We start from the raw sequence: 13,517 nt of genomic DNA, 5'->3' as shown, positions 1-13,517 counted from the left end.
CACCGTGATGTGGTATGGGTCTTTGCCAGCAAATGGAAACACAGGCCATATAAATGAGCAGGCTACCAGAGAGAATTATTAGAGAGGCTTCTTGAAGTCGTCAACTTGCAAAGCAGAGACTTACCCCTGTCTCATTGACTGATGCAAACTTGGTTGTATCAGCTGTCGCTGTGGTATCACCTTTAGGGGCATCAGTTTTTGGGTTTTTTTATACAACATAAGACACTCTTGATCTTGCTATGTTTTCTACCCAACAAATTTTGGTAGGTTTTGGCTGCCATTAACTTTCTCCCCTGACCTTGAGCTGGAGTCTTCTCTTTACTTATGACTCAACTCTCAATGTCCTCTGACATGCTGGGCCCCAGTAAGCTTTGACAAGAGAGCTCAGCTTCATTATGTGGCCCTGTGTTTGCTCTCCAGGGAGCACTAAGTGTCTTGAAACTTTAATTGCTAATATTTGAATTAGAGGGAGGAAGGAATACCAATGGAAAACTTGAGTTCAATTCTTATAAGTATAATGCATTAATCTAGAGCACTTCAGATCACCTTTCAATACCATAGGAATAGTACTGGATAAGAATAGCGTGGTATTAATGAGCGCACCTGGCTAAGTTCATATCATGGCTCCACCACTACCTAGGAGTGGGACTTTGGGCAAACTAGTTAACTTCTGATGCTTCAGTTTCTTCATGGGATAGCCACCTTGAGTACTTTCTGAGAATTCAGTGAATTAATACAGGTGAAGAGTTTAGAAGGGTGCCTGGCACATGGTAAGTGCTCAGTAAATGTTAGCTGTTACTCCTTTTTAGAAATAGAAACTTGTTATAGGATAAACTGAGTAACCCTACCTTCCTAAATGCTCAGCTGACTTGGTACAAATATTAAACTGATGTTTCTGAAATGTTAGAAATTTGGGTACATTTACAATTTCACCATATCCAGCTAGCACCACATACACTAATAATAAATATATTGTGTTTACTTGATATTTTTTAAATGTCATTTTTTAATATTTTAAAAAGGAAATTTGTAATTTCATCTTAAATGATAAACTAGAATTTCTTGCTATCAGTAGAAAGTCCCTATAAAAATAATACATAACTATTAAAGGAAAAACTGTTTTGTATACTGATAAAGTCACTTCATATGCCTATGCCAGTGTTAAGCACTCTTCTGCTTGGTAGACACGGCATTGGATATTGTCAACATTTATCTAAAGACCTTTATGTCCTATAGCCCCTTAGTCTAAGTTTTCTGAAAACAATTTTTTAAAAAGCCTACTCATCCATAATGAGAAAAGCTCAAATTAAGTCAAATCCATTTGACTACCTAAAAATTGCTAGAACAGTAGGGAATGTAGGCACGGCTTGGATCTTGAGTAATTCATTAATAATTCGATCAAATTTATTGACTAGCTATTGTGTGCAGAGCAACTCTGAGGTGATACAAAAGTAATATTTCTGCTTTTAAGCAACTTGCCTGATATCCTGACACAAACAGTTTCTCAGTCTTCCATGTGAAACACGCATTCTCGAAGAGGGTGATATTGCATGAACAGATATACAGCATACCTGGGGCATTAAAATTTCATGGGGGAGAATTAAGGGGAAAAAAGTCTAAAAAGTCTCCTTCGGTGGGCCATAATGAAAAAAAAGGTTAAGAAAGATTGATGTAGACCAAATATAGGGCCACGTAAAGCCGAACTTGAAATCTGAAACCTTATAAATGGTTAACCAGAGCCAGTAATAAACTTGTAAGAATTGTTTCTTGTCTTCTTGGGGTGACCACAGGGTGAGCCTAATCCTCATGCAAAAGCCCTCAGATACTTAAAGATAACATGGAGGAAATATGACATCTTTTTTTAATATTCTGCTAAATGTTCTTTTTCCTTCAGATTTTTTTTAATATGTCTTGGGTTCAAGTCATTGCATCCTGATCAATCTCCTGTCAACAGATGACAAAGTAATATATAATCAAGAGCCAGATGATTGGTAAACAGTGTGAGTTCCCTCCGCTCCACAATATGAGGGAGAGGAGAGCAAGGGTATTGGAAAAATAAAGGGAAACTTTACTAGAGGAGGTGAGACTTGAACTGGGCTTTGAATTTTGGGTCAAAGGAAAGATGAGAAAGAACATTCCAGATTTGTAGGATGGAGTTGGGGGTGGAATTAAGTATTTTCCTTTCATTAACCAGGTGCTTAATATTTGTTGAAGGTGCGTTTGTTGAATAAGAGTTGATGGTATATGGTGGCTATAGAGCTGCCAGTTGCCAGAGACAAGAATCTGTTTGGTGTAAAGACTCATGCTTTGCAGACATCTTCCTTACATAATACTTCTTTATATGACGCCTCTAGTTCAAGCTATTTCTTACATGATTATGTGCTAGTTAGAGAGAAGAGTTTAATTTGTCCCTGTAGGATTCCCTAATGTTAAAAGATATTTTTCATTCAGATTGTCAGATGGGATCAGACTGATTTAGAGATCACCCCTGTGCAGTGGGAGAGCTAGTGGGCTGCCTGGAGTTCTTGAGGAGTAATTCTAACTGCGAGAGTAAGTTGACTGTGGTAGGCCACTGGGATTGTTGAAATTGTCCAGAAAAGACACTGGCAGGCCAGCTCCCATGGAGATGTAACTTGGGACCTTCATGACCTTGATGTCCAAAGGCCTTAAACCAGCATTAAAAGAAAAGATGAACTTCTAGCCAGTATTTTAGCCTTTGCTAGAGCTCAGCCTCAGACAAACGGAGAAGCAAAACTCCTGGTGTATTTGGGGAGTACTGCCAACAGCAGCTACCTTCCCCATCCAGCTGTTCACACGCAGGGATTAGTTTTTCTTCAGCAGAGGGAGAACAAGGTTCTAACACCACCATTTTGACTGCACATGAATTTTCTTTCCAAATGGCCCGTCTCATCTTTATCCCTGATTTACACAATCATCCCCATGCGGGTTCACCTATTCATGCTTAAACCTACTCGTGACCTTGGATCAAGGGTCCCAACTCTCTATGGGCTTGTCTTTGTTTTAGTTCGGGTATAACCTAGTCACAAGGCACTCTTTGCAGTGGGCAGGACTTCCAGGGATTCACCTGCTCATTTGCCTCAGTTCCTTTCAGCAGTAGCTGGCCACTTTTCTGAGCTTACACCAGGAAAGGAAGAGTTGTGAAAATGGGTGTGATGTCAGTGATTTGGGGGAAAGTTTCCACTTACTTGATTGCTGATATTTGAAATGTCCTTAGTTAGGGGGAAAAGAATCCTTCTCTTTTATGGTTATATACAAGACTTCAAATATAGATCCCCCACTCATGGAGGGATAACATGTTAAGCTAACCCACACAAATGTGTAAAGGACTTCTACCAGGTTCTTTCCAGAGAACAGTTTTAATTATGGATTGTACACTGAACGCCACAGAGGGGCAGGGCAGCAGAGGATGTCAGAAGGGAGAATCTGGCATTGCCAAATTTTGCCTGTTGAACAGATTTGCTGCGGGCTGTCTCTCCAAGGCTGTGGCAATACATGCTTGGTAAGAGCAGACCCCTGACTTCAGATACACCTCATGAAATCTTTCTTTTTTTATCCTCTTGACAAAAGAAAGTAACGAGTGATCTACTTATTGATAATGCAGTGTTGGGAGGCAGAAGGCAGGCTACAGCATGATCTGACAGCAGCCGAAACAGCAGTATAACAATTGGAACAGCCCAAGTCTCAAACAGCATGTTAAGTGCTTTTTGTGTGTTATTTTATTTCATCTTCACAACAGCCCTGCAAAGTAAGCACCAATGTTATGGTCTTTTACAGACAAGGGACTGAGGGTCACAGACATTAATTAATTAACTTGTTGAAATAACATAGCTAGTGGGGGAAGAGCCAGCCTCAAACCCAGTCTGTCTGATTCTAGACTCTGCTCATAACCACTGTCCCATGCTGCCTCTCCACTTGAAGGCATTATACTGCATAGCTTTCTGAGTTCACTTTTCTTTTAAAAGGCATATTTTTCCTCTTTTAAGGAAGATATAAATAAAAATTATGGTCTCGTTATATGATATCAGAGGCTAGGTCATAAGAAGCCACAAGCTTCTGCCTGGTTCTCTTGGGGTGCTTGCTCTTAGAACCCACCCACCATTTCAAGGCAATGTCCAACAGACTTTAGAGAGGTCCGCATGGAGAGAAACCAAGGCCCTTCACCCACAATTCCAGCTGAGGTCCCGGCAAGCACAGATTTGCCAGATATGTGAGTGAGACATCATGAAAGTGAATCCTTCAACACCCAGTTAATCCACTCCCATTGGCACCCCATAAAGAGCAAGTTATCTGCACCAAGCCTAGCCTAAGTCATCGAATAATGACCATGTTAAGAAACTATTGTTTAAAGCTCCCTCCTCCTCCAAAAATAAGGGTTTTTATTTGAGAATCCAATGGAACTGATTCTCAAACCCACAAAAATAAGTTGTCTTGCTTTCCAAGCTTGTTGATGAGCACCATGCTTTGGCCTGTGACGAAATAGCATCCTTGGAGGAGTCAGAGTAATAATCTGTTTTGTAGCCACCAGTGTCCTGTTCCCTGGCCCGGCCAGACACCATGCAGCAGAGAGGTCTTCAGAGGTGATTCAGGTGGTTCTACTCTGCACACTTTCCACAGCACAGCCACCTGCCCTTCTTTCTGTTGTTTGGGGCTCCAACTTCTTGGAAGGACCTTTTCTTTATATATTTATATATTTGTGTAACTTAAACTCCAAAAAAATTAACCAACGAGCATAAAAGGAAATAAGCTTTCCCTTGAACTTCTTACTAAAGGGCTTCCAAAAATTTTGGCAGCTTAGCAAATGAGTTTTCATGATGGGCCTTATTTCCAGGACAAAGACATAGAAATGATAAACAAAATAAACACAAGAAAATCTTTTACAACACATATCCAAGTTCAAACAAAAGGAATTCAATCTCCAGGTGCAGGAATGGAGACAGAATGTATATTCAGAGAGGTAAATGGGCTCACACTGTAAGGGCCCACAGGAATTGTTAGCTTTAGATATAGACATAAGGGGCTGGGCCTGGGGTTTTAAACACCCTGGTGGGAAAGATGTGCAACCAGGAACTGGAATTGAGCCACCTTATATAGTCCAAACCAAGAAAAAAGGACTACGAAAACTTCACTTGCCTTGAGAAAATGGCAAAGGAGCTTGCTTACTATATATGGCCTTGAGTTGTAGAATGTTAGGAGAGGAGAGAGAAATTAGAAATAGATCACCATTTGTAGGTTTGGTTCCAGATTTGCAGGAAGCCCAAGCTCAGAAATTAACAATAAAACTGATCTCTGCAAAAGTAAACATGAAACTACTCTGTCATGGGTATTTCCACAGTGCAGATCAAACAATTCTTGCTGAAAATAAGCTCACGGTAAGAATTTGCACAGCAAGTGAGGAAACCACTATCATAGAGAAGATAGGTAGGTGGGTAGATAGATGGGGAAATAGCATACCATGAACTGGAGATGAGAAAATGAAGAATTAGATTAGAACAAAAACTAGTGAATTCTAGGATGGATCTAAGGAAAGACCGTTTAGTATAACACAAGAGATGAAGAGAGAGGAAATATAAACACTTTACAGGAGTAGGAGGCATAGGGGATAAAGTAAGACTATCTAATAGACATCTCATATGAGAGTTCCAGAATGAGAGAATGGAAGCTAAAGCTATAATGGCTCGAAATGTTTCAAATGGGTTAAAGGCATATATCCTTAGGTTCATTAATTTCAAGCAGGCTAAATAAAAAGAGCCATACCCAGGCACATAGTGATGAAGCTATTGGATGTCAAGGAAAAGTCTAAAAGAAACCAGAGATAAAAGACAAATTACTTACATAGGAATTGCTGTTAGACTGACAGTAGAGTTCTTATCAATAACAGATGTCAAGAAACAATGAAATCATATCTTCAAAAGGTTCAAGTCAAAGGAATCAATTAGCCTATAATTCTATACCCAGCTTTGTTATCATTCAAGAGTGAGAACTAATTAGAGATATTTTCTGGCAAGGTAAGTCTAAGAGATTTTACTGCTCAGTGATCCCAGCTGGAAGAACTAATAAATGAGGTGCTTCAGTAACGATATCAAATTTTCGGATACTGAATCCAAGTGGAGAGTGGAATTCAAGAAGCAGTGCTGAAAAAGGAAATTTGTGGACATGTTGATAAACCTAATCATTGAATGTTTTAAAGAATGGAAAGATACCGTATTAATAAAAGCTCTCCAGAGAGACAGGATATGTTGTGTGTGTGTAGAGAGAGAGAGAAGTTTTGTAATTGGCTCACATGATTATAGAGACTAATAAGTCCCAAGATTTATAATCAGCAAGCTGGAGACCCAGGAAAGCCAATGGTATAGTTCCAGTCCAAAGGCCTGCAGGCTTGAGACCCAGGAGGAGCCAATAGTTCATTTCAAGTCCAAAGGCAGGAAATACCGATATCCCAGGTAGAAGGCAGTCAGGCAGAAAGAATTCTCTTCCACTTAGTCTTTTTGTACTAGTCAGGCCTTCACCTGATTGGATGAGACCCACCCACATTAGAGAAGGCTATCTGCTTTCCTCAGCCTACCAGTTCAAAGGTGAATCTTATCCAGAAACAACCTTACAAACACATCCGGAATAATGTTTGACCAAATGTCTAGGCATCCTCTGGCCCGGTCAAACTGACACAGAATTAACCATCATAAAGATTAACTGGGAAATTTTGTTTACAGACAAGGTGCCTGGACAAAAATAATAGACACTAATATGATAGATGATGGGAGAGGAAGCTTCCTGATTGGAGTGAGTGCATCCTAAATTCCTTATATTCAGAAGTACAAAAGAGATGATTAGATTAGATATTGTTCGGTTTATGCATTTTTTGAGAGGACTGCTGAAGAAGTAGATGTAAACTGTATTACTTCCAAGGGGGAATAAAGAACGCTTAGTCAACTGGAAGATAGTAAAAGGAAGAGGGAAAAGGGAAGAGAATGGTTAGCAGAACATGGAAATAAGAAGGTAGAAATAAGTCCAAATGTGTCCGTAACAAGTAGATTGAACTCACTTTTTTAAAAAACAGAGATTTTTCAAATTTGATTTTAGACAATCTAGCTAAATACTATTTATAAGAGTCAGACCTAAGACTTAATGACACAATGAGGTTCAAGGTAAAGAAATGGAACGCTAGACGTATTGGGCAGATATTATCCAAAAGAAAAGTGATACAGCAGTATTACTACTCGATAACATTAAATTTAAGGCAAAAGAAGAAACAGAGAAGGTGATGACTTGATGCCAAGAGACATAGTTTGCAAGAAGTATATGTAAAAGATATTCATGCATCCAACAATATAGCCCCCTAATATAGAAAGCAAACACCAGCAGAATTATAAGGAGAAACTGACAAATCCACAGTAGTAGTAGATGATTATTTCATATCTAATTTGAAAAAACTTAATAAGAATATAGATTTGAATAACACAATTAAAAATCTTAACCTGGTAGGCATACCTGAACCCTATAGCTCAAAAATAGGAACTTCAGTATTTTTTAAGACATATGAAACATTTATAAAAATTGGTCACATATTAAAAACAAAAAGAAAGTCAAACAAATACCCCCAAATTCACATAAACATCACATACTTTGACCACAATATAATCAAATTAGAAATATAAAAAATTGAAATGTTTTTACATAATTTATGTATCAGAGATACAATCATAATGGAAACTACAAAATATTTATAAGTGACAACAAAAGTTGTGGCATGTAGCTAAAGCAGAATTTAGAGGAAAAATTATAGCTTTAAAAAGTAAATATTAAAAGATTGAAAATTTGTTTAATAAAAATGCTAAGTTAGCAAAGAGTAATGTAGCAAACTTGAGGGTAGAAAGTAGGAAATAATGATCACAAAAGGAAAAATTAAATAAAATTTGGAGAAATGGAGCAGTAGAGAGTATCACCAAAACCAAAATTTGTTTTCTTGAAAATACTAATAAAATAAACCAACCTCCAGCAAGACTGATAGATAAAAAAGTTTGCACAAGTTAATATTAGACTATCTGAAGTTAATTTAATTGCAGATCCAGAGTTAAATCAGAGTGATGGGTGCATGGGTGTTTATCATCTTAGGCTATTGACTTCTTTATGTTAGAAATATCTCACAGTAAAAAAGAACGTAATCTTGACTTAGGCATTATGCCGTAGTCCAGGCATTGCCTGTTGCCTGTCTTCTGTAGCATGCTTTAACAGGTACCAGCTCTCTCCTATTCTTGTGCATCTAGCTCCAAGTAACTCACACATTCTTGATTTGTACTTACTTGGTAGAAAGTTGAAATCCCAGCAGTTGAATCAGTGGCAGGAGTAAACCGTGAAATCAACAGAATGAATGCCTCTAGCACAGGTTAGAGAGAGCAAGACTCCTGTCCGCTTGTGGTCAAAAAAGATGGCTGCTTGTTGAACAACGGTAGTAACTGGCCTAAGGGCACCTTCCATGAAAGGCACAAGCTTCCTCAACGCCTCTCATCCTCGGCCATCCCAGGAGTGTCCAATTGCCTTTCCTTGTCTGGGTGATCTTATTGTTCATCCCTTTGGCAGTTCCTAAGCTTCCAAATATGTGTATAAAAGCAAGTTTGCACTCTCTGGCTTGGTCTGAGACACAGACAGACCTTCTGTGAAGGCTGAGCGTGAAGATGTGGAAATAGAGGCCCTGGGTCTGGAGCCTTGCCTTCCTGTTTGTTAGCACTTTCTCTCCTGCTCTACAAAACAGCAGATTGCAAGAAGAGAAAAGACATTTCGGTGATTTCAAAATGAATGTGGACTCATAATATATGGCTTTTACTATTCAATTTAAAATGACTGACTTCCTCTTGCAAGCTTCCTTTGATTTGAATAGTGTTCTTTTCAAGTGTATTCAAACTATTTTTTAAAAACCTTATTGGCTTTGATCCTTAATTCTGATAAGCACACTATTCTAAAATTTATATTGTGAGGAAAATTATGATGTCATTAGTTTCTTATTTCTTTAATATTTCCCTTTCTTCCCTCGTAAGATAAATGACCTAATTTTCTTATATCCTAGAGTATTGTCCCTTTTCTTTTTTAAAAAGAGCCTTTGTTTTATGATTTTAACAATGAGTTTGCATATAGTTTGATATGAGATCAGTAATTTTCCATAGGATAGCACTTTGGGTCATGTTGTCTGGCTGTTTATAAATTAGTAATATTTTCTTCACGTAAGTATGAGGGTTAGCAGTGTCATCTCTTACCAACAACCAAGTGCCTGTGGAGAAGCTACTGTTGTTTCCTTGAGACACTGAGGACATCATGGTCACCCTAAAAGAATATATCTGCCATGACTCTCTGGTCACGGAGTGGCAGACTGCAGAGAGTCCCCTCAGAGAAGGTGTCCAAACTGAGTTTACTAGATCCATTGCTGTCTATCGAATGCTGTTGTCGCGATAATCTATTATTTTACAATAAGACAATTTGCTGCTTCATATTCCCAATGTTTGTACCACTTACCACGGTAATTTCTTTCAGAAATAATTGAGTCCAACTTAAGCTTATAAGAAGCATATGCCTAAGCCTGATTTGATTCTTACTATTACTTAAACTTTACTAAAATCAATGATAAAACAGCTGTTATCGCTGTTTTCTCTAGGAACTCACACATGAACACTTGAAGGTAGTCAGCACAGCACAGATAATGTTTCCACCTTGTACAGATGAAGTCACTGAATTTGAGGCTCAGTGACTTCAGCTGAATTTGAATAGCGTGCCCAGGTTGCCGAGCTAGTTGTAGAGACAGGGCTGGAAAGGATTCCTCAGATGATGATGCTCTTTTGGGAGTCCCAAACATGGCCTCTCCACTTGCAGTGCAAGCAAGTGTTTACAAATGGCTATTAAGTATGTAAATGTTGCTATAAGCATGCAGTTTTGCGACTAAGAATAGGAAAGAATTAAAATAATTGTACTTCACTTTTTCTTTGCAGACTCAGTACCATGCTTAAGTGAGAAAGATGTAATTTTCTTATTTCTTTTCCACAATATTTACTAACATTTGTCATATTTGTCAGTGTTTTTGCAGTACTGAACTTGATAAAGAACATAAAAATTCGGGCCGGCTCCGTGGCCGAGTGGTTAAGTTCATGCGCTCCGCTGTGGCGGCCCAGGGTTCAGATCCAGGGCGTGGACATGGCACCACTCGTCAGGCCACGTTGAGGCGGCATCCCACATCCCACAACTAGAAGGACCTGCAACTAAGATATACAACTGTGTACAGGGAGGGTTTGGGGAGATAAAGCAGAAAAAAAAAAGAGAACATAAAAATTCAAAAAAAATAGGCCAAAAGTCATCTCAGAACCTGAATGATATGGATCTGTAGTCTGTGTTCCTTCTATTAACTAGATAATTATCCAATATGCATTTTAGTTTGTGTTTGTGGGGACCAGACCCTAATCCATTTTGCTAACTATTTGGGAATGACTCTACTAGAGGACTTGAAAGATCTGATTCCTAGGTAACACCGGACTTAGCCTCCGGCTAGAGATCTGCCTGTTCTGGCCACGTTGGCCTCCACGCGCCCACGGGAAACAGCAAGGCCAGGATCTCCCGCCTCAATTTGCAAAGGGATCTGATATAGCATCCCTCATTAGATGTCTCCCATAGCCTCTTCTTCTATAGCAGTTCCTGGGATAAGGTCAATTTACTTTGCAGATGGATGTCATGAGACATATTTTGGAACAAAAATACATATATAAATATAAATGTGTATTCATTTATTTATTTTTCTTATTTAAGATTCCCTCAATTATCAATCGCTTTTACCTACTTTCCTCACCTGGGAAATGGACATAACATTTTATGGCAGTTTGATGAGAATTATTTTAGAAAGGTTTAGAATTCAGAGATGCTTTCTTGGCTGAAAGTTATTTTTATTGACATCATTGAGGTCTTTGAATCCGACCTGCCTTCACGAAGCTCTCCAGGTACATATGCTTGGTTATGAAATACTTACCTGCAAAGGGTAAATATTTTCTTTTCTGATTGTTTTTGTTATGTTTTTTCCCAAGTGGGCTTTTCCAAATCTAATTTATCTGCAAAGAGACATATGCTGTAGGTCTGTACTCGTTAATTTACCTTGGAAAAATTAGGTCATCTTCAAATCTGGCAATGTGGCTTATAAACTTGGCAAAATGGTCTAATTAAAAGCTTCCCTTAGATTTAAAAAACAGAAAAAAAAGGATTAGTATCAGTAATGTTTTCATTTTAATGGTTTGTGGATATATTAGGTATATGTCCCTTCTCATGTTGCGTTACAAGTATGTTGACTGTCTGCTAACAGTTCACCTCTTTTCTTTTGCAGCCTCCAAGTCTGTTATAAATAGTATGCTGCGGGACCCTTCTCAGATTCCAGATGGAGTTCTAGCAAATCAGGTCTATCAGGTATTAATCACAGCTGTCTATTTTCAGTGGCAATGCCGTTATCTGCCTAGCAGAGTAAAGGATTTTAAACCTCATTTAATTACTGTCATCATAAACTATCACTGAGGTCAGGGTGCGCCATAAATGGCAATGCAATATTTGTGAGAAGAGCATTTCACTTTTTAATAGCTTGCTTTTATAGTGAATAAAAAGCATGCAGTTTTTGTTTTCTGTGATTAAATCTGAACAGCTTTTTGATAGCTTTTTAAATTTTTTAAGAAAAGTAATTACTGCTTTTAGGATCCTGTTTAACTGTAATAGTTTTTGTAGTCACCCCGGCCCAGAGCCCTTCTCTTATTTGTCTGCAGTGTGTGGTGAATGACTGCTGCTATGGACCACTGGTGGACTGCATCAAACAGTATCCTTTCCCATAAAATTTTAGGTGCACAATTGACGAGCTTAGACTCAGTGGAAGAGATGTGTCTGGCTTTAACCTGACATAAAGTTCTGCTTCACAAAACACATTTCATACTCTTCTCTTTTACATTCAATCAGCTGGAGGGTCACTGCAGACCATGCTTTTCTACAACTTGAAAAAAATCAGATAGGCCAGGGGAAGATGTCAGTTCAGCAGTTGCACATTCACATGCTTATTTCAAACTACTTGATTTTCCATGAGTTTAAAGGCACAGAGTCATTAGGCAGGTAACATACTGTCTTGGAATGTATCTAACCATTCCAATGAACATTTTAAAAAAATATAACAAATTTCTACGTAAAATGAGCCAAATTCGGTTGAGTTTACTAGAAGAAATTTTTGAGCCTGGAGTTAAAGGGTGATGTGATTAAAATGCCGCCAGAGACCATCGCGTTTTAAAGGGCAGTAGATTCTGAGTGCTTAAATGCTGATTACAATCTGAGCTGTTATTTGCATCCCTAATAAACATTTTTAAAGAAACTGAGCTAATTTTTCCTTCTGGACTGAATGTAAGGCTAGGAAAACAGATGACCAGTCATTCTTTCTTGAAGACACTGAGATTACAAGAGTTAATGCTTCCTTCTTCAAAGAGGATTTGAGTGGACAGGAACTACTTCATAAAGTAGGACGTTATTAATTAGGACATTTAGTAGTGTTGTGGCAACACTAAGAATTTTGATAATCCTTGGCTGAAAAATACTATTTAAAGAGTAAATAATTAGTGATTTTTTAGTGAAAATTATATCCATCTGAGTCTATGCATCTTAGATTTCTTTTTTTTTTTTTCTTTTTTCTCTTTTTAAGGAAGAGTAGCCCTGAGCTAACATGTGTTACAAATCCTCCTCTTTTTACTGAGAAAGATTGGCCCTGGGCTAACATCTGTGCCCATCTGCTCCAGTTTATATTTGAGACACCTGCCTCCGCATGGTTTGATAAGTGATGTATAGGTCTGCACCCAGGGTCTGAACCCGTGAACCCTGGGCTGCCAAAGCAGAAGGCACGAACTTAACCACTATGCCACTGGGCCAGCCCCACAGTCTTACATTTCTTAAAAATATAGCATGCCCTTTCTGGTATAGTTTTGTTAGCATGAGTGGCACTGTGACCAGTTGTGACTTGGTGATTACTAGTCAGGAGACTTTTTGTTAGAAGCCTTTGTTAATCAAGTGTTGTGCGTGTGTGTACGTGTGTGTGTGCGCGTGTATGTGTGCATGCGTGTGTGCGTGCACATGTGTGCAGTGTTTATATTCCACTTTGTTTCCCAAAGGCTTAGAGTCAGTAAAATTTTTGCAATGAAAATCATTCATTTTCTTTTTCATAAAGTTAACCTTTGAAAAATAATCTTTTAACGGAGCCCTGTTATAAGAATATTCAGTACCTATATTATAGCCCTTTATATATTTATCCTCCAAGTCTGTTCCCCCAAATCTAACTTAAATTAATAAAATCACAGCATTGTCATAAGCTTGTCTTTTTATTAGACCAAAGTGAAACTTTACCTCTATTTTCAGTGTAAAATTAATGGTAGCATTAGAAATCATAGGAATGCCGACCTCGTGTTGCTACAGTGATAAAGTCTGGCACGTTCATATAACAACTAACACCATCTCAGAGT

General features: G+C 38.4%; 1 protein-coding gene across 6 annotated transcripts in view; it reads left to right on the top strand.

The window, feature by feature from the left end:
- CDIN1 (CDAN1 interacting nuclease 1) overlaps nucleotides 1-13,517 on the top strand; it is a 208,342-nt gene that overhangs the window by 83,590 nt on the left and 111,235 nt on the right. For all 6 annotated transcript variants that reach the window (XM_001503635.6, XM_023620455.2, XM_070272349.1 and 3 more), the window contains exons 6-7: nucleotides 11,366-11,445; nucleotides 11,793-11,842. In XM_001503635.6, the coding sequence (XP_001503685.1) occupies nucleotides 11,366-11,445; nucleotides 11,793-11,842 (130 nt within the window). The remainder of the gene's footprint in view (nucleotides 1-11,365; nucleotides 11,446-11,792; nucleotides 11,843-13,517) is intronic.

The sequence above is a fragment of the Equus caballus genome, chromosome 1 (genome assembly GCF_041296265.1).
Source record: "Equus caballus isolate H_3958 breed thoroughbred chromosome 1, TB-T2T, whole genome shotgun sequence".
In the NCBI taxonomy this organism is placed as follows: domain Eukaryota; kingdom Metazoa; phylum Chordata; class Mammalia; order Perissodactyla; family Equidae; genus Equus; species Equus caballus.
This window is presented reverse-complemented; position numbering and strand designations above follow the sequence as displayed.